We start from the raw sequence: 24381 nt of genomic DNA, 5'->3' as shown, positions 1-24381 counted from the left end.
TGACTCCCGTACCATCCTAATTTCCTCAAGAGTTCACTAGACGCACTAAAAGCGTGAAGAAGAAATATATTTTTTAAATCATCTGCATTTCAATTCTGGCTATTTTGACTTAATAAATTAATTTTTCTATTTTTATTATTGATTTTGAACTTTCCCAACACAGTTGGTTTCGAGTGGTCTATTCATATAATTTTTCGTTTAGTGGCTATAGTAAATATTAATTATACAGGGACGTCACAGTCAGGGGAACGTTTCAAGGACTTAGACTAATTGACAGTGCAATCGAAACTGCCGCGGAGTATTTGATATCGCTTTTGGTCGCATCCGAATATTTCGCAATAAATCTTATATACTTGTAAATGCCAGATCGCAGTGACATTGCTGGCAACTGTTTGGCCGATGCCCTGATACAACAGGACACCCTTAAGGTAGTTTCTTCATGTAAACCGAGGGTACAGGGTTTGATTGAAAAGTAATGAGCCTTATTTTTTTTAAGCAGTTTTATTAAACCTTTTGGCTTATGCAACTAATATTCTTCAAAATAGGACCCTTGAGCGTCAATACACCGCTGGTAGCGGTCATTCCACTGCAGGACAAATTTTTTAAACTCATCCGCCGGAATCGCGTTCAATTCGGCTGTCACAGTTTTTTGGATCGCCTCGATGGAGTCGAAACGCCTCCCCTTCAGCTTTCTGTTCAGGCGCGGGAACAAGAAGAAGTCCGGAGGGGACAGGTCTGGAATGTCGGGAGGGTGGGGAAGCACCGGAACCCCCATCTTGGCCAATGCAGAGGTGCAGAGGAAGGCGGTGTGCGCCGGCGCATTGTCGTGATGAAGGGTCCAATTGTTGACGAGGTCGGGCCGAACCCGGGCGACGCGGTTTTCAGCAGAAGGAGCACTTCTTTGTAAAATGCCGCGTTTACAGTGCTTCCTGGAGGTACAAACTGCTTAGCTTTACGCAAAATTTGATCGAGTAACGTTGCTCCAACGATCGCTGCATTTTCGCCACTGCAAAATACTAACACACTTTTAAAACAGCTTTCACGTGCGGAGTGATGTTGACTGCGCCGCTGTTGCCAGCGAACTGGGACCGGTTTCTAGTGGAAGGAGAAGGTCCAACGATTATTTTCTCCCACCAGCCGATTCGGTTAATCGCTTGGTAGACGCTCCGCGCGGGAAGGCTCTTTACTTTTCAACCCTGTAAGAGTTAATTTGGCTAGCTGAGTCTGCATTTGCGCAAATGGGCCTCGAGTAAACTCAGACGCACGGGACATTTAGGGTGATGCTTTGGAGCTAATAAAGTTCCATCGCTCATTAGTGATGGTGGGATGACATCCATGATCAATGATTATGAGCTGCAATCATTTCAGCTTCTACTACTACGCTGATCTTCTTTTGCAGGGCGTAGATTGGTATATTTTCGTTCTCACTAAACTTAAGGAGCTATCAGGTTTCGTTAATAACCATCCACAGAATTTTCGCATTTACATGCAGCGTTTTTCTTTCCCTAAACACTAACTACAAGTTGACGCCAAATTAATCATCCGATTTTGTTTTTCAATACCTTTCTTATTAAATAAAAAAACTTGATTTGGAGTGATGGAAATTTTTTGTTCGACCTTTACGCGCTCTATTTCCTGTCTGTATACCGCATCTGTCTGGCTTACAAGTCTCAAATATGATGAACGGACGACACTATTTGCAAAAATAAATTATAAATTCTTCCGATATGTTTACTAATTTTGTGACGCTTTGGTTTGTTTGTAGGCTTGAGTATAATAGAAGGGAACCGGAAAAAATTTAAAATTATTTTAACTTTCATATTTATTCAACGTTGAAAACTTTGGTATGGAGGTTTTTAAAGTCCAACATCTGCTGTTCTTTTTAACATTTTATTTTTATTTAAAATAATAATTTTTTTGTTAAAATTTTTTGTGATTGTTTTTTGGAAAAAATAGAAATCTCAGATTTTTTTTTAATTTTTTCTATTAATAGCTGGGACAATGGGCCGTAATCCCTGAATGTTTAGTAGCGGGATTCCATTAAGTTTTGGAGTTATATTCAAATACGTACAGCGCACCAGTGAAAAATCAGTGCAAAATACTGCTATAGTGAAGCGCTGGCGTGCGTACTCGTGCTAACGTCCATTTGCAAATCGATCGAATCGTCGCTACGTTAAATAGCAAGCAGATGTACGGTGTTTGTCACTTGTTCCGTGGATGTTTCATTAATTTACTGTAGTGAAGAAATATCTAAAACTTGTAGAGGAACATGCAACTTGGAAAAATGTATACAATTTTTTAATTCGCTGCCTAGAAAACCCCTTTTTCGTGCACAGCAACATATAAAATCAATAACTTATCGCGTAGAGTGGGTGTCACGTAGTTGGTTGTCACGCGTATCTCGAATTTTGCATTTAATTTCAACGCTCTTTAGCAGTTTTATTGAAATAAGAGTGTGGCGTATGGAAAAAAATGAAACGGGCCATATGAGAAACAACAACTACAAATAATAATGCAACCACATTTTGAATAGGGGGAATTTAGAGGGTAGTTTTCTTATTAGAGGGTTGTTTCAAAAGCGACACCAGGCAGTAATGTGATGAATCATAAGTGCAAATAAAACGCGAAAAAGTGCACGCAAACTATGCAATGTCCATGAAATTCAGAGAATTGATGTTGAAGTTCAAATGTAATGATAGAGTTAGGAAAAGTGTTCGTTTGAACGAGGCAAATTTTAGTAAAGCTATAAAGGCAATGTGGCCTTTTGAAGCTTACATGCTTTTTTTACAAATTTTGTATACTGCGCCGTGATTTTTTATTGTGTGAAAATTGTGCATGGTTCCTCTTTTTTTATATTGTAAATAAAAAAAAATATTTCCGCCCGAATATAGTTTAGGTATGAATGTTCGTGTACTCGTCTAGACTATCATAAAAATAAAATAAACAATTCCTATCAAACTTGATTTACGAGTATTATGATTTTCATGAGGCAAAGGTCGTCTAAGCAGCCAGCGTTTTTGCAAAATTTTAATGTATTGGTTCTTTATAATTATTACTCTTACATATAAATAAAATATAAAAAAAATAATATTATTATTGCGAGGGGATTTAACACTGCTACCTTCATGGAATTAGAGTATTTTTTTGAGCCCTACTTCTTCAATAAATTTTAGTATTTATCCTATTTAATTGTCCTTTGATATAATATGTTTACTCAGGTGTTTGCCCCACTTTTGTATCAGTGTTGAGCACTTCACCTCCCTTTAGAAACTGCAAGTTCCATTGGATTATATTCCCGGGTTAGTAAGATGATGATTCATTGTAAATTGAATATTAGAACTTCTGCGATGATTCTAAAATTAAAATCGGTCTAAGTTAAAGATACCTATCATTGATTTTGATTGCATTAAACCTGGTAGATTGTCCCATTTTCTCTACTTCCTGAATAAAAGAGAAGAGTTGCCCGTTCCTAAGACATAAAATGTCTTTGGGCCTTGATTTACATGCACACTTTTTGCATTAGGCTCTAATATTTTGCAAACTAATAGAGATTTTTTAATTTTTATGAATCTCTTAATTGATGGTTATCGATCTTGGTATAGAAAATTAATTATTATTAGTTTGAAAAGTTTTTGATTTTAGAAAAAGTGAGAAAACGCATACCTTATAATTATGACTTAAACAAATTTAGTCTACTAAATTCGCCCTGGTGCAGCTATTTCTCCAAGTTGTGGTATGCGTCTCGATGTTGTCCTACAAATGTGCTTCATTTTAAAAAATAAGCTTGGGTGATGACGTTCTACGAATTTTATAATGACATGGAAATAGTTAAAAGGCATAAAAATACAGCGATCGAAATTGATGACGCCAACGAACACAATGAATGGACCTGTCTGTACTTGGAACGAAAACTGGCGAAAATACGCAATGTAGGTATGTACAGTGACAATAGGCGAATCTTTTTTCTTTCAGCCTAAATGGATAAATGGTTGTAGCGTCTGACGCAAATGATTCTTCTAAGAACAAATATCATATATAGTAGAGTAACATATTGCCAAGTTATGACAATTTATTTGTTTCCAATAATTTCTAATTTTAATAATTTTTTTATGAAAATAGTGTTCTTTCTCCCACAAAATCTAAATAAATCCAAGTTTCAAACTTTGTGAATATTAAAAAAAAATCCACCTGATTTTAAGAAAATTTTCGAGTATGCAGTTTTATAGCTCATTGAATTTTGGATGTGCCGGTTTGAAGAAATTTTTTTTTTTTTGCTGTCGGTGTTAGGTATTTTTTCCATATAAAAAAATGTCGATCATTCGTTATAAGGAGAAAAGCCCGAGACCGCCAGCAAATACGAAATTTCGAAAATCTACGAAAATATTAAGCCACTTAAAATTTGGACTTTTGGATCAAAATTCAAAGAGCAATAAAATGGCATAACCGATATTTTTTTCAAAATTCTGATTAAAATAAATGGAATTTGGTGAAAAATTGTTTGACTGTTACAATCAATCTGCGTACCACTTTAGGATTTAATTGACTTAATCCGAGAGTCTTTATTATATCATAATCTTTTAACGAAAGCAAGGCGCTTTAAAAGAAGCAAGGGGCTATGCAAGAAAGCAACTGTCAAAGTTATTTATAGTTCTCACAGATCAAATACGAGTACATGGCCACGAAATACTAAAATATGCAGATAGAAAAGGTTTCTATCAATAGCTGTGGACCCTCCGAAGACAATGGCAAACCTCCGAGTGTATTTCTGCCATGAAAAATCTCCTCATAAAAAATAAGTGTGTCTCGGAGGTGGTATAAAACTGTAGGTCGCTCCTTTTCTCAAACAACAACAAGACGTATAGCACAAGTGTGAAGAGGAGCAAAGAGGACCAAATACTCAACAAAGAAAGACCAAAAAACAGCAACAACTCCAAAAATCTTAGAAAATATACAAGATATCGTATTGGAAAATCATTGAGGGACTGAAAGAGATTAAGTAGAAGCCCTAGGCATCTCTTTGGGCAGTGTAAGTAGTATTTTGACTGAAGTATTGGGTAACAAAAACACATTTGAATGCGACTTTCTCAGTAACATTTAGAGCGGTTTCGAAAGGATACAGCGGATTTTGTGCGTCGATTCATCAAGAGGCAAAAGAGTGGTGTGAATCTGGTTCTTCGGCTCCGAAACGAGTTCGTGCCCAGAAATTGGACAAGATGGTGCTCATCAGTTTTTTGGGATATGAAACGAAATTTGTTTGTGGATTACTTAAAAAGTGGTAAAAGAATAAATTCTGAATATTATTGTAACCTTTTCGACCAACTAAAGAAGAAAATGGTGAAAAAGACCTAGTTTGCAAAATATTATTTTTTCATCAGGACAACGCGCTGTGTCGTGTTATAAGACAATGGCTAAAATCCATGAATTAAAGTTCGAATTGTTGGAGCATCCACCGTATTCATCAGATTTGGACTCTAGCGATTTCCATCTGTTTTCAGACCTAAAAAATGCATGTGTGGAATGCGTTTTTCATCAAATGATGGGGTCATAACAGCTGTGGAAGCGTATTTTACAGACCTTCCAGATTCTCACTTCAAGGATAGAATTCATAAATTGGAATTTTGTTGGAACAAGCGCATTGACGTTCAGGGAGACTATGCAGAATAATAAAATAATAAAAATGTCTTTCAAACCATAAAATTTTGTTCTTCTTATCGAACAACCTAGTACATTCTGGCTGACTTTCTGCGCTGCCTATAATACCTTGAATATATTTTCCTTCATGCTCATACCTGATCGCTTTCACATTTCTACAAAAAATCCATGGCCAAAACTGTCAAATTTTCGACCTGCGTTATTAGCTTCTGCAACATCTATTACACGCCGCCTTTCTCTCACCCATCTGACAATTCTATGTGGATTGTCAAAACATCCTTGCCGCACTCTAATTAGCCAAGCTGTAAATTTTAATTAGAGGCAAAATCTTAAAGTACACACTCGAATGTGGCATGTGTCCTTCGTTCTATAATACACCGCATTTGTTATGCACCACTCCCCCGGCACTCACACTCACCTACCCGCTTGCTCCACTCATTCGCATTTGGAGTGCCAAAAGAGTCACTTGAATGTTGGCACATGAATGCGTGAATTTTTCTGGGACATTAAACTGAACAGATACTTCAAATTAAGAAGAAGGAGCAGAAGAAAAAAAAAGAATACACAAAAAAGCTGAAAAATGAAAAAAGAATACAAAAAAAAGAGAAAAAAGAAAAGTTAAAAAGCACCGAATGCACTGGCGCATTGTGCGTTCAGACTGAATGACGCGAAATTAGCTTTCGCTTTCAAGTGGCAGCGGCATATGTTTGTGCAAATCTATGTATGTATGCATAAACACGCCTACCAATAAAACCAAAAAAAATAATAATAATAAGTAGCATACTTTGTGTGAGTTAGTATGAGTGCCCGGTACATCAGTTTATACAACTCTGCATAATGCACTCCAGTACTCAAGAGCCTATTATTTATTACGAGCGTGACGCGGAATCGAGTACAGTGGCAAACAAGCTCGCCAACAAGCTTATCGCCACAAAGGCATACATCCATACAATCACAGACACACACATACGTAAGTTGTGTGTATTTTGAATATACGCCATAGAACTGCATTCGGCGAATCAACTTGAATAAAGTTGTACTTGCATATTGAGTTCACGTCGTTATAACCCACAAATGTTATTGGTCGTGGAGCCGGGACAGTGGAGAGGGCTCTGACACACCGGAGGAAGCTGTTCTCTCGGGCTAATTGGCGACTTTATAACCTTTTATGAAGAGTTTTCTTGTGCGTGTATGCCCACTTTTGTTGTTCGGCTATTACTCTACACACATACACATGAACATATACAAATTTCCATATATACATCCATGCATACATACATTATTTTTGTGTCGAGTAATGCCTTAAGGACTTTACATTATTCATCATTGCTATTAACAGGCAGGTGCTACGCATCCATACACATTTCTGCCATTCATTCTCTTCGTTGGTCCTTGCTGTTGCGCGCGATTCTGTGTTTAATGGAGCCGTTAAGAAGTGGTAGCTAGTTGGCTAGCCACCCTTATCTAAGTAAGAAGTAGCTTTTAATAGTAGCAATACTCCCCATACGCAACGAGTATTTTATAATATATTTGTATACTTCAACTCCAATACAAAATTATGACAAGTTTTACTGGCGCAGTCTAAACAACGTGCCGGCTTATGGGGTACTTAGCTTTTGTTTGGGCCTTTTACAATTTTTGGGGTGGAAAACTAAAACGAGTTTGAAGTTATTGGGGTATCGGTTTTATGACAGTTTACCTCCTGGCATTTCATTAAATATGTCGATTGTGGGTGAATGGGTGGAAAATGTGTGGTCTTAATTGAGGCAAGCTGCGAAGTTGTTTTGTTGCAGGAAATTTGGTTTCTCAAGTGCACTCAGAATGAACTACCTCTTAAATTTTATATTAAGCAATAAATGTTGGTAAAATGTGGAAATTTCTAATGAGCTATTTAAATAATTAAATAGTCTGCATCAATCTTGTCAAGTTCCATAAATTAACTTCTCTGGCGCTTATAGGTATAAAGTTTTGGACTGGTTTATTCCAGAAGGTAAAACTCATTTACCAATGGTGAAGGGGATTTTTCAAATACTACTTATAAATATAATATATGCAAGTGGCGCAAAATTAATCACGCTACCGGAATATTTATAATTTTTGCAAATGGCGTCGCACATCAATCACACCACCTTGAACAAAAAGTTACCGGAGCAACCGCCAGCTGACGCTCTAAGTGAATTGATTTTAGTTCTGCTTTTTTTGTTAGCTTAGGTGCCCTAGTGGCAGATGAAAGCATCAATAAAGTGAAAGAAAAATTGATCAATAACCACAAATTAACCAACCGAGAGCTGACAGAAGACTTGAACATTGCTTATGGATCCATTCAGGACATTGTATTTAATGTCCGTGTTGCTGCAAAGTTGATCCCAAAGGACCAGAATTTCATGCCAAAAAGGGACTTTGATGATCTCGCCAAATATATGATTTTCAAGGCTGAGTCCTACCCAACATTTATCAAATGCATCATTATTGGAGACGGGAGGTGGACTTATGAGTACGACACGTAATCCAGACATCAGGCGAGTGTGTGGATAGCTCCAAATGAACCAAGACCAAAAAACCAAGTCGACTTCATTAAAAAAAGAAAGCGATGCTCACGGTTTTTTCCCAGAAGGTCAAACAGTTAATAAGGACTATTATTTGGGCGTTATGAGACGCCAAATCATATACGTGAAGCAGTTCACTAAAAAGGAAAGGATTTGTGGGAAAACCACTTGTGGATTTTGCACCATAATAACTCACCGTCGCACAATGCCATTTTTATCTGAGAATTTTCGACCAAGAGCGAAACGAATACCATCCAGCAGCTATCAAACTAATATGGCTCTTCGATTTCCTTCTGTTTGATCGAGTCAAAAAACCACTGTGGAACACGTTTTAACAGCCTAACCCGGAAGGTAGTCTCCTCGCGAAATGAGATAATTGGGGTTCCCTTGACTATTTGTTCTCCGTTCCTGGGCACGTGGGCTTTGCTTCAATTCAACGGGCGCTGTGCAAGAACATTAACTTGAAAGGTTGTGAGATCCTGCTGTCCCTGAAAGTATCAAAGGCGCTCCAGAGAACTTCGAAAGCTAACATAGCCTTTTGTGGAGATTGGTCGTTCTTCGAGGGACTAACTCGGCTTTACAGCGAAACTCGGCTTTACAGCCCTCTCTCAGTAGAAAAGTAGAGAAATGAGAAAGTTTAATATCATTCGTAATGGGTCTATGGTAAGCGAAATACTTTGAAATCAGATATCCATAATCCCTCAGCACTAAAATAAGCCAGCAAACAAAAATTCCAATATAATTATCCTACTTATTTAGCTGCGATTAGTGTTGCCTTTATTAGTGTTTGAGCTAATCTCAAATGATTTCTCCTCCAACCATTAACATTTCTGTTGTATTGCTCTCCGCTTTCAGCTTAACCGCAAAGTTTCTACTGAATTAATTGATTTAAATCCTGTTTTGTGTCAGCAGCTATTTACTGCGTCTTTAATTAAAGGATTCCACGCTCGGTGATTGTTAAATTGTGTCAACTGGCATAGCAAGGAAATGTAGATATAAGAATGTCCATCCGCATTGCTGATACAAGCGCAGAGACAAGTCGTACAACTGTTTCAGCTGTTAAAATGAAAAAAAAAGTCGAGAAAAAACAGAAAATGGGACGATTTCCGCTGAACAGTTGGAAAAAAGGAAGTAGAAAAAATCCCGGCTATAATCGTTATTTACATGCAGATAAAGGGCGCTACGAATTCGCAAGCAACGAAATGTACAACGCACACAATCGAATTACCGGCGTTGCACCGACTATCGACCATACTTACACAAATACATATATACGCGTTGTCGCATGACTGGGCCGGGCTTGATCCACATGGCAAAGCGCCAAATTGGTGAAACAGCAGGGAGCTGCCAAGTATCCCCAAAAATAGAGAAAAAAGTGAAAAATACGAAGAAATAAAGGAAAAACGGAGGCGAATCACTTTGTGGAAATCGATAAGCGAAGCCCATGGCGCGTAAAAGACAATAAATTTCCGCCCAAGCACCCCACCTCTCAACTGATAGTGAAGTGTACATTCATTCAGTCATTCGCTCATGGTTGTTATGTGCTGATGTGTTGAGGAATCCAAGTAGCCTGTCAGTCAGCCACCCACCCACTCGATGGCAAATCTGTCTACTGGCGCAAATGACACCAAGCAGCGACGGCTATGGCACTCCTTCGAAGAGTCGCTTCACTGCCGAAAATCATTAGAAAATTTGTACGCCCTGACTAACCGATGCAGTGGCACGCACACAAACATATAGTAATTGTTTGGTGGTAATGGAGTTGAAGGAACATTCTTTGTTACTATACGCAGTTGTCTACTAAAGGGTGGGCCAACGGCTGAATTTTCTTTTAAATATTATAGAAAATGGCGCGTAATATGATATATTTCAATGAGTATGAGTTTGTTCTTAATTCTGGGGTATAGGTTCATTCAAATGACTGCTTCGGCAGGCCCTACAGTGGACTACTCTGACAACCCAATTTTTCAACACAATGCTGATGGTTTCTGGCTCTATCTCACCCATTACTCGGTTGAAGATTATATATGGTTTCGGAATTATTCCCATAATTTTGATCTTTCATGGCGTACGACAGTTATCAGAAAACATCAATAAGATAAAAACTATTTTTTCAAATAGCGGTCGCCCCTTGGCGGCAATGGCAAACCTTCGAGCTCGTCATCATTCGGAGGCTGCATAAAATTGTAGATCCTCCATTTGTGAAACAATATCTAAGCACACTCACAAAGGGTGTAGGCGCCATTCATATATAATCGCGACCCACGAAAAAAAGGCGAACGGAGTCGGGTTGTAGCTCCGAGGCTTCCAAGTGACAGCGCTAAAAGTGCTGCTAACACGATGATCGAAGTTTTTCTTCATTTTGATTGGAGCCTTATCACTGAAATGATTTTGGCAGAGTTTAACAAAGTTATACACGCCGAGTGCAGTCAAGTCCTTCTCAATCTGATCTTATCAGCCGAAAACGCGCTTTCCTCAATCTCGAACTTAGTGCCACAAGTATCGACTGTTTGATGGGCTGTGTGCCAACGACCAAAAATTCCATACTATACTATACCATACTAGTCTCAAACTATCAATCTTTGCGAATGTATAGGTTTCTTAAATATTACGTGCGAAGCACTCATTTTGAAAGCCAGTTTTAAATATTAAAAAAAAAAATCAATCGTAAAAGGATGCATTTCCTAGCGCGGAGATAGGATTCTGAGTTTTTGCTACTTTTTTGAGTGTGAAATATCAGCCAGTGTCAAAATAACAATTGATTCCAGTGCAAACCAGCTAATGGTCCACCCTTTATATACGGACATACTTATGTGCATATACGTGGCTTCATATCTGACTACATTCTAACTGAGTTGACTGTTTGTCTGTTGTGCTTTTTCACATCATAAACTTTGGGTATAATGGCATTTGCGCGTAAAATGCGCGGCCAATTTCGGTAATTGTGGGTGGGTAAATACGACATATTTCTATACAAGAGCCAGTTAGTTGATTTTCGTTTCGCTTTGGTTGATTTCGGTTGGTTGGCGAGGCTTTGAACTACCACTGCGCTACTTTTTTATTCAATTCAATTCAATTACTGAGTTGAAAATACTATACCATAACATCGATGAGATTTTCGTTGGAGGCTGTGGTACTGGTGCTTGGCAAATTTGACAGTTATTTGTCTTTCAATGCTTAGCATGTATTTAGGTATTTTGTTGTGCTTTCCTATGCCTTTACGCTGGCTTAGTGCACTCTGTTGCTTCAAGGTGTTTTGAAGCATATCCGTTAACGGTGCTAATAGAATTTAGTTAACAAATTAGGTAATTGCGGCATTTGGTATATCACGAGAAATATGATTAAAATAGGCAGAATTTATTTATTAAAGCGGAAGCGCGTATTAGTGATTGACAATCGAAGACAAACCAACAATTTTTATTGGTAAATTTTACTTCCAACTATTTAAATCAAAGCGCCATCCAGATAATGCCAGCGTATTCCAAGAAAAGTTGGTAGCAATTGGAGAAGTTTGGAATAGCATCTATGACAACATGCAAACTGGAGCCAAGTTGGTTATCTTCCCTGATAGTCAGGCTGCTACGAACATAGTAAGCTCAATCAAAATAACTTCTTCTGAAAAGAGTCGATATAGGCATTTTTTGACAATTTCACTCCATCATATAAAGTTTAAGGCAATAGTGGCCAGAGTCCGAAGGAAAGAGATCTTGCTGCAAGTGAGATATGCCCCGGTAAAGAATGTATTTTTATTGTGATCTGATGAAAAAAGCTGTATTGAGTTCGTTTTTAAAGACATGAACCCTTATTCCAGTGGATTACTTTCGTCATATTTATACTCTTCTCAAGATGCCTAAGCTATACATTTTTTACGTTTATTAAGAATGACGTAATAGCGACAGGGTTCAAGTGAGCCCTTATTTACGAGTGAAAAAGCCAGAAAGTTAAAAGAGAGAAAATTTGTATTTGTTGGTTGGACGACTGGAATCCAACAGAGCAGATCGCACTAAAACTATGTAAGGATGAAGGAAGTGCAAGAAGTTGATCTGATGGGAGCAGAGCAAAGTTGTGCACTCTGCACTCTGTGAAATTGCCAAAGTAACGATGATAACACAGAATATGAAGACACAATGCTTATTTAATAATCGAGGTGATATTGACCGTATATATCGTGAACCATATATTCACCACATGTCAAACGGAATGGTTTTGAATGATTTGTGAAGAAGAATATTTTTTTTCAAAACATTTTAACACTCTATGGTTCACTTTAAGGTTGCTATTGACCACAAAAGAAACGCTCCCTTCAGGTTCTCCTATTTGCATGTGGTATTTCAGTGGTCTATCGAGCGATGCCAACGGCTTCGTCAAAATACGGAATCACCTGAAAACATTTTTTGTAGTAATTTATATACTTTTTATATTTGGAAAAAAATTGATTTGAACAATTTTTTCCTTCAAAATTTTTGGTAGATTTTTGTCAGTTCTTTTCTTAAGTTTTTCATTAATAGCTAAGTGCTTAGTGCTTCTTGAAAATTTCATATTAGGACTATCGTAAACTTTCCGAGTTATATTAAAGCACGTCGCCCGAACCAGACAGAAATACCATGTATCTGTTTACTAATGTCCGTAGAGACGCTTCGACCGGTTTGAAAACGAGCGTAATATATAGTACAAGACCGTATGCTAGCGCTGAGCTAGGCAGAATTTTGCACTGCTTCAAAATACTTGAATCAATTGACATGTACTCGCTCTATTATTATTAATGTGGTTATTTGTGCTTGACCGCAAACCAATAATTTAAGGCTTTTGATGAATTTGATTCTCTTTTCAAGCTTTTTTTCTGCAAATTAGAGTTCGTAAGTCCCCTCTATCTCTTTGTGTTCGTCTGGAGGATAAACTGTGTAGCCTGCCCCAGTCCTAGCCTCTCCATCCGGTGTTGTATGAATTCCCTATTTTCCCATTCTTTGGTAACATCCTTTATGTGGAATTTTATAAACCCACAAAGGGGTTCTGGTCCATGAAATTTTGAAGTAGCATTAATTTCGGTAGGTAGTGCTCGGGTTTGTTGCCGTCATAAACTGCATGTCCTAGCACCCCGCCCAAAAAATGGTATTTTTTGTTCCCAAACTTTTGAAATCAAAATGTTAAAAACATTATCAAACCAGACTCCCACCAATACTATAAGTATAACATTCCTCCTCTTCGACTGATTTTCACCCTGAAACCGCGTTAGCATTTCCTCAAGGTGGAGTCGCGTTTATGTTTATTGACACAACAGGCTTTTGCTTCCAGGTTACATTTCTGTGGGCGTATGTAGACTTCACGTCATCGATAGTATCTACTCCTTATACTACGTTTATAAGCGATTGTGGAGAAAATGATAGGTCAGAAAATGTGCAATATTCTGATGCTTATACACGATTGCCTTGTCTTCCGTATCTGCCTAAAATACTTCAATTCCACTGCCAAACTGCTTCTACTGCTGCTGGCGTTCTTGTTGCTGCTGAAGTTCCAACTGCTGCTGTTTTTTCTGGGCTTTCCTCTCTAAATCAATGTGGTTGAGCCTCCCCACGACTTTAGCCGTGAACGATTTTATGGCGTCCCATTTAGCGATGGACAAGCACAAATCTAAAACAAATCTTGTGTGAGTTGGCGCCTACCCCAATTCCTTCTCTAGCACTGCTCGTTCTTTACTAAAACGTTTACAGTGAAAGGCAATGTGACCGGTGCTCTTAACTGTATTGGAGTAACTGTGGAACAACGAGAAGGGCTGTCAGACAGCTGGAAATGGTGTAGGTATCCCGAGAAGCAGCCGCGTCTGGTGGGTATCTGGGTATCATCATACTTTCTGTTCATCCACTATCCGAGATTTGGCATAAGCTTGTACGTCTACCAACCTTTGGTTTACTCTTCCCATCTTTTTTGCAATTCGGCCATCGATCGCGCTTTTTCTGCTCCCGTTGGTTTCACTGCTTGCACTCCATATAGGTGATATAGCTGCACCGCATACGTCTATGGGTACGGCCCACCTCACGCATATGGCTTTGCATGACCTCAGGCCTTATCGGCGTCGTGTTTGGCACGATAGAGTCTACCACAGTTGATATGAGTCGTCTCCTTTCTAATTGTGAGCCACCTATTGTAGGGAGAGTTTTTGCGAATTCTTTGCTTCTAGGCTATTGAGACGGTAGTGCAAATACGGCTGCCTGTCTATCTGAGAAAATATTTATGTGTCCATCAAACGGTACAATATACACAAAATTTACGGTTCTTTGATCAAGCCATTGTAGCGCACATTCTAAAGGCTCTAACTTATCGTAGAATGATCGCCATGCGTTAGGAAATACTCGTAGCCACCTTTCATGAAAATTAATTTTTTTATTAGGAATTAAGCAATGGAGTTCCACTGTTAGGAAGAGTAAAAGTTCCCAGTAAACAGTTGCAAAGTTATTCAATATACACAACAACTTAAGATTCTCATACTTGTTACATCACAAAAACTTTGTTAAGTGGCTTTTCATAAACATCAAATCATGGCACTTAAGCACTGCGTATGTGTGTGTAAATGCACTTATGCTTATGCGAAAGTACTTATGAAAGTACGTATACATATGTGAAAGTACATTCGTGTTATCTCCATTCAAGCAGACCATAAAACCCGGAATTGAATGTTTCTGGAATCTATGTTAGATTACATACTTTAACGAGCGTTAGTGATGGCTTTTCGTAATACTTTTCCACTCGGACAGTGGTCAGACATTTAATTCCTCATTTGAGACGTTAATTTGCAACAAAACATGCGTATAAACAATTGACAAATGGCATGGAACGGCTGAAAGATGACAACAACTAGGCGTTTCAGCAACTACCAGCATACATATATACATTAGGGTGCATCACTGCACATACTAAACAAAAAAATTTCGTAAGCTAGGCCGATTTGAAAGTACCTCCCAAAATATCTCAATAGTTTGATTCCGTTGATAAAAGAAAAATTCTATTATCTGAGTTTTTTGTTTGAAGAAAAATATTATTAAAAACCAGTTTGGAGTTTTTGGAGACATTTTGAAATCGGTCCATCTCACTTAAATCTTAATATTTTTGGGAATTGTTTTCTTGAAAGTTTAAGCATAGTTTTAGTTTTTGTCATATGGCTGCCTAGTTTGGTGGATAGCTCTTCGGAAGGGCTATAACACCACTAAATTAGTGCGAGTTAACGTCAATCTGCACTTCTTCAAGTTCAACCTATTGCTGCTCAGAGCGCTATCAGGTTGAACGAGGTTGGCTTTTGGGAAGAATCTTCTGTAGGACATGGTAACATTTTGAGCCAGATTTCTCCTTTTGGTCAACTCCTGTAAGGAGAAGATCAAACATCTGGAACGTGCAGGAAACATTTTTTTATCTGTGTTCAACAACATAGTAACATAGAGGGAAATGAAGTTGCCGATGAGCTTGCCAGGAAGGAGCCGACAGAAACGGTTTCAGTTAGTGATAGACATCGGTATCCTCTTATCTGTTGTTAAAGGGAAATTGCACTATTTCTTTCTTCAAAAAGCTCCATACAGATGTAGTTCTATCTTATCGCGGAGTTCTATCTCAAATACACTTTCACCTCAGTACGACAGAAGCAGCACGCTTAAAGCGTAGGGGATCTTCCTCCATTCAATTTCCAAACTCATAGCGGTGTTTACCGGTCACTGAGTGTTCGGAACTCATGCGGTGAAGCATGGACTTCCGTACAACCCCAATTGCAGCAGAAAGAGACTGTTGAACACTTTCTTTGCAAATGTCCGGGTCTGACGGCTAGCCGATTGAGGCTCTTTCGTGTGCCTTTTTGGGGGTAGCCTGAGACAGTTCTCTCGCCTAGATCTCTTTTCCCTCCTCCACCCGGCACTCTAGAGCTACTTGTAGGATACCTTGGTACTCTTGGCATCTAACCTACCTACCTTCCTTTGGCATATCATAAATTGTATAACTCCTGTGGAAAAATCCCAACTTGTTTGGTGAGGCACCCTAATATACAAACATACGTACATATGTGACTCTAGCAAAATAAACAGTAAATACTCGAATTGACTGCAAAAACAAATAGCATGAATAGCGAAGAAGAAGAAGATGAAGAGGAAGTTGGTTTAGTAACCAAACACCAAAAACGATTCATGGAGCGAGCAGAGTAGCGTTGGGTGACGCTCGAGCAGAAGAGTGAACCGACAATCCACCATCAAACCATTCCATAATATTTATGTGTGGAAGCCAACATGTGTATGCGATGGCAATGGTGTGGAATGGGTTAATAAAGAGTATTTGTTGAGTTTTTCCAGGCGTATTGCCTACATTTCCTGCTTCAACCCAAACGCCAGCCAAATGAGTGGGGGCTATGAATGAGAGGATCTATAAACTGGGCTGGGCGAAATATTGGCTAGCAAACGCCAAAGGCCGCAATTCACTAAACATCTCTACACAGTATCGTTCACATTCCGTTGGGCGCTGCCGCTGTTGAGTGGTTGTTTATTTCAATTGCGTGCAGAGATGGACAACTGAATTGTCTCTGCAAATGGTATCTGTAACTAAAGAACCAAACCTTCACTGGCCAGTTAGCCACCAAATGTGCTTGTATGTGCGTTTGTGTTGGAATGTGGCTGGAGAGTAATGTCCGTTTCAGGAAATTAAGTTGCCACATCAGCTTTGCGCGCTTTCTGCCACATAACAGTTACATCTAATACATTGACGAAATTGACTGCTCGCCTGACTGACTGAATGTCTGGTGACCATTGGCTATAATGTGTTGCATGGTTAGGCTCTAAGTACCTACTTTATCTGTGCTGGCCACATAAATATGTTCGTCTAAAGCAGTGTATGCACTGTATGTGTGTGTATAAGAAATTTTAATAGAAAACTGTGTGTGTGCTTTTATTTTCATTTTAATTCGATTCAAACTCCGGCGCGTTATAAACGAGTTTCACTGACAGTCGAGAGTTTGTCGTTCGTAATCTGTCCTTTTTCTTCTGTCTTCCATCGTTTATCGCCCTTGTCAGCTATAACGACACTTTGACGTTGGCGGCGCCACTAAGCGCATACTTAGCAGTTGCATGGGCTCTAATACGAAATTTCGCTTGGCAGTTGGCCGCTTAGCTTTTACTATTAATTTCGTTATTATTTTTGTTTTTATATTTTTTAATATAGTTTTTGTTTTTGTTTTTTTTTTTTTTTTGGTTTCGATTTCCCTTCTTTTTCGATTTAGCGCTATTACCAACAAATGCTACGGTACTCACATTATTAACCCTTTCCTGCAAACGGGAAAGCGCTTCTTCGAGCTCGATAATCCGATTTTCCAGTACCTCCTGCGGAGAGAGTAAAAAGAGAGAAAGAGAGTGCGAAAGATAGCAAAACAATAATCGATGAGTTAAAAAAATTTTGTTACTCAAATTATAATTTTTGGTTTGTTTTTAGTTAACATAAATATTTACTTATAATGCGATAGTGGTGGTTTTTATTGTTAAAAAAGCCGAATATGTTTTGTTTCTGTAATACACCAAATGGGTTTTGTAAGTGACACCGCGTTAAACGTATGTAAATGAAATAATTACCGTTTTGTGCTGTGTAAATTATGAAGTAAATGGTGTGATTTAGTGTTGGTGTGTAAATAATAATAAGATGGTATTCGTGATGAGTACAAGTACAAACACCAGTACACAGATAGAACAGACAGATGAGCGAAGGATGAAATCCACATAAGTACACTAATATCTAGCATAGTATGGGTTCCTTATATTTACATTCGTACAGTTGCCGCAAGTATGACTCTACTCTATGGGCACTACAGAGCAAAAATTACTAATACTTCTATGGCGAGATTTATGCACTCGTATTATATTTAACTACGTAGTGTGTATTTAGGCGGAAAATATTAAAATGTTACTAGACAAAGGGAGAATATTTTAAGAAGAGCTTATGAGTTATACAATCAGTATGTGTCAGAAGAAAAGAACCGGTTTTTTTTTCTTGTAACTTCAAGATATATTTCGTTCTGCTTTTTGCTGCATAATAGTCCCACTCAAGGGCCACGACGCCATTGCTAACTCAGGTTAGTATCGTAACGTAACCAAACAAAAATGAGTGAGATGTACGCGACGCGTTTCGAGGCGGTATTTTTATGCACGCATTCGAAAGTGCCGAAATTATCTTACGCCGCGGCTGCAAAAGTAATTAAAAAATCAAACAATTTTGTTGTGATGTGGAATCAGCGGTATAAGGTGTAAAAAAATGTTGATGAGTTTTCCGAGCGTGGCTGGCTTGAAGCGAGTGACGACAAAAAAGCAGGATAAAGTGATCGTCCAACTTTTTAAACGTGACCCTACTTTGTGGCTAGCCAAGCACGATCAGTTCTTGCTAAAAAGGAAATGGATGTGAGTATCAACACCAACGAACGTCGACTGAAGGAGGCGAACATATCTTACCGTCTCACATCATCAAAACCACTGCTCTCAGAAAAACATATTGAGAAACAAAAAAACAAGTAAGTATTGGACTGGTCTTCCCAGTCCCCAGGCGCCAACCCCATTGAAAATGTGTGGGGAACAATGAAAATGCATATTGCTGGAAGGACAGTCCATGATTTAATGCAACTCGTGCGTCAAGTTCGCAAAACCTAGTCCAGTCGACGAGCTGGCTCAAAGCATGAAGAAGACGCCAGGCTATACTCGTCAACGAAGAAGACTACACGGCTTATAGAGTAATTGCGACTCGTAGTTTTGTGCATACTTTCATGTAAAAGAAATTTTAAATATATATCTTTCGTGAATAATTGCGGCTCCTTTTTTCTGACACAGACTGTAGATGGATTGTGCTAAATTTCACAACTGTTTACTACACAGGGTCTTCAAGTGTGAGAGTCTATAATTAATAAATGAGTAAATGAATTAATGATAAATGAAAAAATTATTGTTATTAATATTTAATTATTACAAATAAATTTACAATAAATATTTCAACGTCCGAGCAACTAAGGCTAACATCGGCTTAATAAAAAATATTTTCCAAAAGTCGATGTTTATGTTAAAATTTCGGATGACATCTGGGCCTACCAATCTTCAGACACGTATACGGGGTATTCATACCACATACTATAATAGAATTAGGGAGGAGGTTATTGATAAAACCCTAGGGTTAAATTTAGGCTCATTATAGGTTGATAACTTGAGAAGCGTCAACATAGAACCATCTAAACGACTTCCTTATAGCAATGCAAGAAAGGAAAATTGGAAAAAGTTCTCTAAGCTTTAGGCTAAGTTAGATCCCCCTGAGAAGGAAGAAACAACTAACGTCTCCAGCTTGGAAAATAACGTAAATTTATTGATATCTGTAATGAATCAAGCTTTTCGTAAATCTTGTTCAGTAAGCAGGCCCAAAAAAACCGAACAAACTCATGGTGAACCCGGGTGTTGAAACTACTAAGAAGAGAAACAAGAAGGCTTCACATTGCAGCAAAGGCGTCAATGAGAGGATTGGGACTGCTATCGAAATAGTTCTAATACCTTTAAGAGGGAAATAAAGAAAGTAATTTATTGCTTTATTTATTGAAGAATTTGAGCACACATCTGAGTTCTCCACATTTAGGAAATGCCTCTCCGAAGAATCCAGCCGACCAAAGTTTTTGGAAAGACCGGAGGGAAGCTTCATAGAATCAGGGCAGGAAATACTTGGATATCTCAAGTAAATACATTCCCCCGGACGCCAAGAATGAACGAATAATGTGCAAAGTTCTAGCCCTTCTGGAATTCAGAACTCACAAGGAATATTATCTGTGAGACTAAGGCAATCTGGGCAGTAAACTCCTTGCAACCCTGCAAATCAGGAGCACCAGATGGAATTATGCCAGTGATGTTGCAGCAATCAATAGAAACGATGAATACTTATATATTGTATTGAACTGTGAGGGTGTTCTTTATTCCCAAAGCAAGAAACCGGGCCATAATACTGCGAAAAATTTCAGACCAATTCGTGTCAACTCGTTTTTACATTAGAAAGGCTGATTGATTTACAAATGTATCAAGTGCACTTTATAGTACGCACAAGCACTAGCCAGGAAACGGAAATAAGCGCCAAAAAGTAGGCGCAAAAAAAACAAAAAACGCCAAAAAAATTGGGTCCAAAAAACCCCCCAAACAGTAGGCACCAAGGAAATATAATGCCAAAAAGTAGGCATCAAAAATATATTTCCTACAAGTTTGCACCAACAAACAAGCGCCAAAAAGTAGGCAGTGTTATTTCTCTCTAGAAATTAGCCACCACAAGGAAAAACTCAGGAAAAATAGCCTAAAGTGTATCTAAGGTATACATAAGGTATAGCTCTCTCTCTCGTTTTCCTCTACGAAGTGTATCTAAGATATTATATGTATCAGGTATAGCTCTATCTCTCCTTTTCCTCTACGTTATATCTTTTTTCTCTCTCGCGGAACGAAAATGCCCAAAACGTTGCATGGTCTTGAAATTTTACTCTCCATTCCCGCTCGTCCATCGACGCCTAAGAAGTTTCACTTCAAAAAACCGTCGCCGGCCCCTCGGAGGTGGCATAATACTACCTCCAATTGTGGAAAAACATCAGCCGCTCTGACTACGCAACTCTATAAGTACGTACATTTGTATTAATAAAAAATATTTTATATGTGTTTTTCCTAGTTTTTTGTATTTATTTTTCTATTTGTTTCCTTTCTTCAAATATATTGTAGTAACTTTCATTCAGTTTTCCAAGTAAAAACAAGTTAACCATAATTTTGTAAGCATTCTTAAAATGGTTATAGGAAGTATTAAGATGTATTTACACGCATCATACATATTTATAAGCTTACTTTTATAAGCATTTATAGAAAATTCTGCGCTACCTCTCAGCACAATTGCATGTCCAGAAATCGTATTGCACATGCGCAGAAGTGCTCGATCGTTCACATGAACAGGCTGGCTACAAATAATAACAATCACCGCGGTGCGCGTCACGCATTACTGCACTTGAGTATTGTGCGTTTGCAGTGCAATGAACTTCCACGCAATCAAAGCGTAAAGTGCGTCATAGTGAGGCAATAAAGTTGTGCTACTAGCCAAGTCCATTCAAGTTCACTTGCCACATGTTGCTATATGTATGTGTGTATGCATATATGGGCATGTATTTCGTATAAAGCAAGAACAGAAAAGCCAGTGGGCAGCAGTGGGAATCGAAATAGTAGCAGTAGCAACTAGTGGTTGGCTCCTTCTCGTTTGGCGCGCCGAGAACGTGACCATGCATTTGGTTGCATAAACCAACGGCGAGTTGGGCAATTTTCATTGTCGCGGTTTTTGCGTGATATTTTGCTGTAGTAATTTGTTTTTATTCTTTTTGTATATATTTTTTTATTTTTTTTTTTATGAAAAAGTAGCAACTGCAGTAGGCTACTTGTTAGTGCGACTGATAAATGCGCGCCAGCGCGCTATTAGTGAAATTACAGGGATCAAAGAGTCAACAAAGGAAGAGAGCACAGCCTTAAGGCAAATATTCAAAACACTTACAAAGGCATGCATACATTGCAAATGCACACAAACACACACGCACATACACTCACATGCTAAAGTAAGCTTTGTACGTAAGCACTTAAGCCTGCCATTTGCGGCAGCTGTAACTAATGCCGCATTGTAATTGTACGGTAGACAGCAGCAAAGCACTGCCTCAATACTTAATTGTATACTTCGGCGCTGCCGATTGCAGCAAATCTGCGCTTTTGAGCATGCGCAAACACCCCACTGCACGCACGCACACATACACGCGCAACATGCCGGCTTCACTTAGACTTAGCCTAATGCGGACTGACGTTCGGGCGAGTATAACCGCATTGCCGACTGCATTTTCCTTCCATGTGTCGCCTCATTGGTAGTCTACTATGATTGCATACTGCGAGTATAACATAACTACCTATGTGGATGCCTGATGCCTGATGCCTGAGTATCGAGCATGGCTTGTGGTTGCGGCGACCGTCATTGCGATTTCTTCGCCAGTCATTGCTGCTGTTACTCTAGCTTTTGCTGCTACGAGTATTGCTGCTGTATCAATAAGCATTAAATATACAAAGGAATTGCGTGTCTGCCACAATCAGCTCATTGTCAGTGGTCTTGTTAAGTCGTTACGTGCACATGCACTCGCTTCTTTGGATGGTTGTTTGCAACTACGATCGTTAGTTGTTTGCCTTTGATTGCTAAATACGAGTAGTTAACGCGTTTCAGGTGAGTTGTGTTGTAATTGCATTCTGCTGCATCACTTACACAGTTGCTAATCAGAGTATTCAATATGAAAAGACGCTAACAAAAAAAAAATATATAAAATATGTACTTAACTATTTCAGTTATTTGGAAATGAATACATTTATTTTCACATTTTTGTTCAAATATCTGAGCTACGGAATTTGGCGCGCAACAATTAACGTACAGTGCAGTTAAACTTCCATAACTCGAACGTACGAGTGTATGACTTGAAATTTTGAACTCAAACTAAAACTAAGGAGCTTTTGCCCCATCCACTTTTATTGATGTTTCTTGAAGTTTACACCTATACATCGTTAAATATTTATGGTAGGGGGACTATTTATATATATTGACTATATATATGTATCTTATTGAATTTTAGTAGTTTTTTTTTATAAATTTCATTAGGCATTGCAAACATGTTTATGGATGGCTCGAAGTTGGACGAAAGAGTGGGTGGGGAAGTATTCTGCGAGGAGCTCTCCATCAAGCTCAAATTTAGGCTTCCGTTCTACTTCAGTGTTTTCCAAGCCCAGGTAGCCGCAATTAAAGAAGCAGTGAATTGGTTGCTAACTTCTGTAATTACTGTATTGTAAAATTAGTCGGGGAATGCCTGACTTCTCTCTCGATTGCATCCGTATACTTCGATATTAGACTCATTTGGGCTCTCAATCACAGCGGTATAGAACGAAACTGGTGCGCTGTTGACCCTGGAAACGGTTTCATCACAAAATGAGAGCATTGGCGTTCGCTTGAGAACCTGTGGTCTACTCCTGTAAAGATGCCACGTCGCAAGATAGTTCTGGCTATGGGTAGATCCGGGGCGCTCAAAGGATGTTTTAAGACCAACAAAGCCGCAGCTCTCGAATTTGGTGGGTATTCTTACCGGACATTGTCCGTTAGATGTCCATGCGGTGAGACTTGGGATTGCTTCAAGTCCTTTCTGCAGAAGCTGTCTGGAGGAGGAGGTGGAATCATCTCAGCACCTTCTTCTCAGCTGTTCTGCTCTTATCGAGCAAAGACATAAATATTTGAGCTTTCACTTTCACCTGCGGATATTGTGGATTTAAATATCACACAACTTGTGAATCTTTAATATGAACGTAAAAAGCCACTTTTGGTCGCCATCCTCTAATCCAAAAACTCCTTCTTCCTTTTTCCAACTGTCTGGTACTTTTCCTTCTCCTGGCAAGGGTAGCCATTAATCCCAACCTAACCTAATAGTTCATTATCCTACAAAAATCATACAAATCCAAGTTTGAAACTATGTGAAAATTAAAAACTTTTTTTTTTAATTTTCATGAAACTTTCATAATTTCATCAGACATTTTAGAATAATTTTGGGTATGCCGTTTTAAAGCCCGTTAAATGTTGGCATAGTAAAATACAAGTTTCTAGTGGCTCAAAAATTGCATTGATGTTTGACATTTTTGTTTTTTTGCTGGCGATCGTGTACATTTTCTCCATTTAATGAATGCTCGAATTTTTTATATGGAAGAAAAAATAGCAAAAATAGTTATCAAAAATTAACGTGATTTTTGAGTCACTTGAAGCTTGCACTTGCCTAAATTTAATGGAATAAAAAACTGCATAGTCGATTTTTTCTATACCTTCACTCTTTTTGGGGTTTTGGGCCGAGTCCTTCCTCCTATTTGTGCTGTGCGTCTAATGTTGTTCCTCAAATGGAGGGACCTACAGTTTTGAGTCGACTCCGAACGGCAGATATTTTTATGAGGAGCTTTTTCATGGCAAAAATACACTCGGAGGTTTGCCATTGCCTGCCGAGGGCAACCGCTATTAGAAAAGCCATTTTCTTCATTTTGGTGTTTCATGCACGGAGAATCGAACCTACTAAGTCCGAATAGAAGTCACGAACGACGACTTCGTCGGATGAGGTTAAAAAAATATACCTGTCCAA

At 38.6% G+C, this 24381-nt stretch overlaps 1 protein-coding gene across 2 annotated transcripts in view; it reads right to left on the bottom strand.

The window, feature by feature from the left end:
* LOC129244669 (uncharacterized) overlaps positions 1-24381 on the bottom strand; it is a 178622-nt gene that overhangs the window by 34568 nt on the left and 119673 nt on the right. The window contains exon 4 of one of the 2 annotated variants that reach the window (XM_054882437.1): positions 17471-17539. The exons of the other annotated variant lie outside the window; for it this stretch is intronic. Coding sequence (XP_054738412.1) covers positions 17471-17539 — 69 coding nt within the window. The remainder of the gene's footprint in view (positions 1-17470; positions 17540-24381) is intronic. 2 annotated transcript variants of the gene reach the window in all.

The sequence above is a fragment of the Anastrepha obliqua genome, chromosome 4 (assembly GCF_027943255.1).
Source record: "Anastrepha obliqua isolate idAnaObli1 chromosome 4, idAnaObli1_1.0, whole genome shotgun sequence".
Classification (NCBI taxonomy): Eukaryota; Metazoa; Arthropoda; class Insecta; order Diptera; family Tephritidae; genus Anastrepha; species Anastrepha obliqua.
Note: the sequence above shows the minus strand (reverse complement) of the source record. Positions and strands in the feature narration are given on the sequence as shown.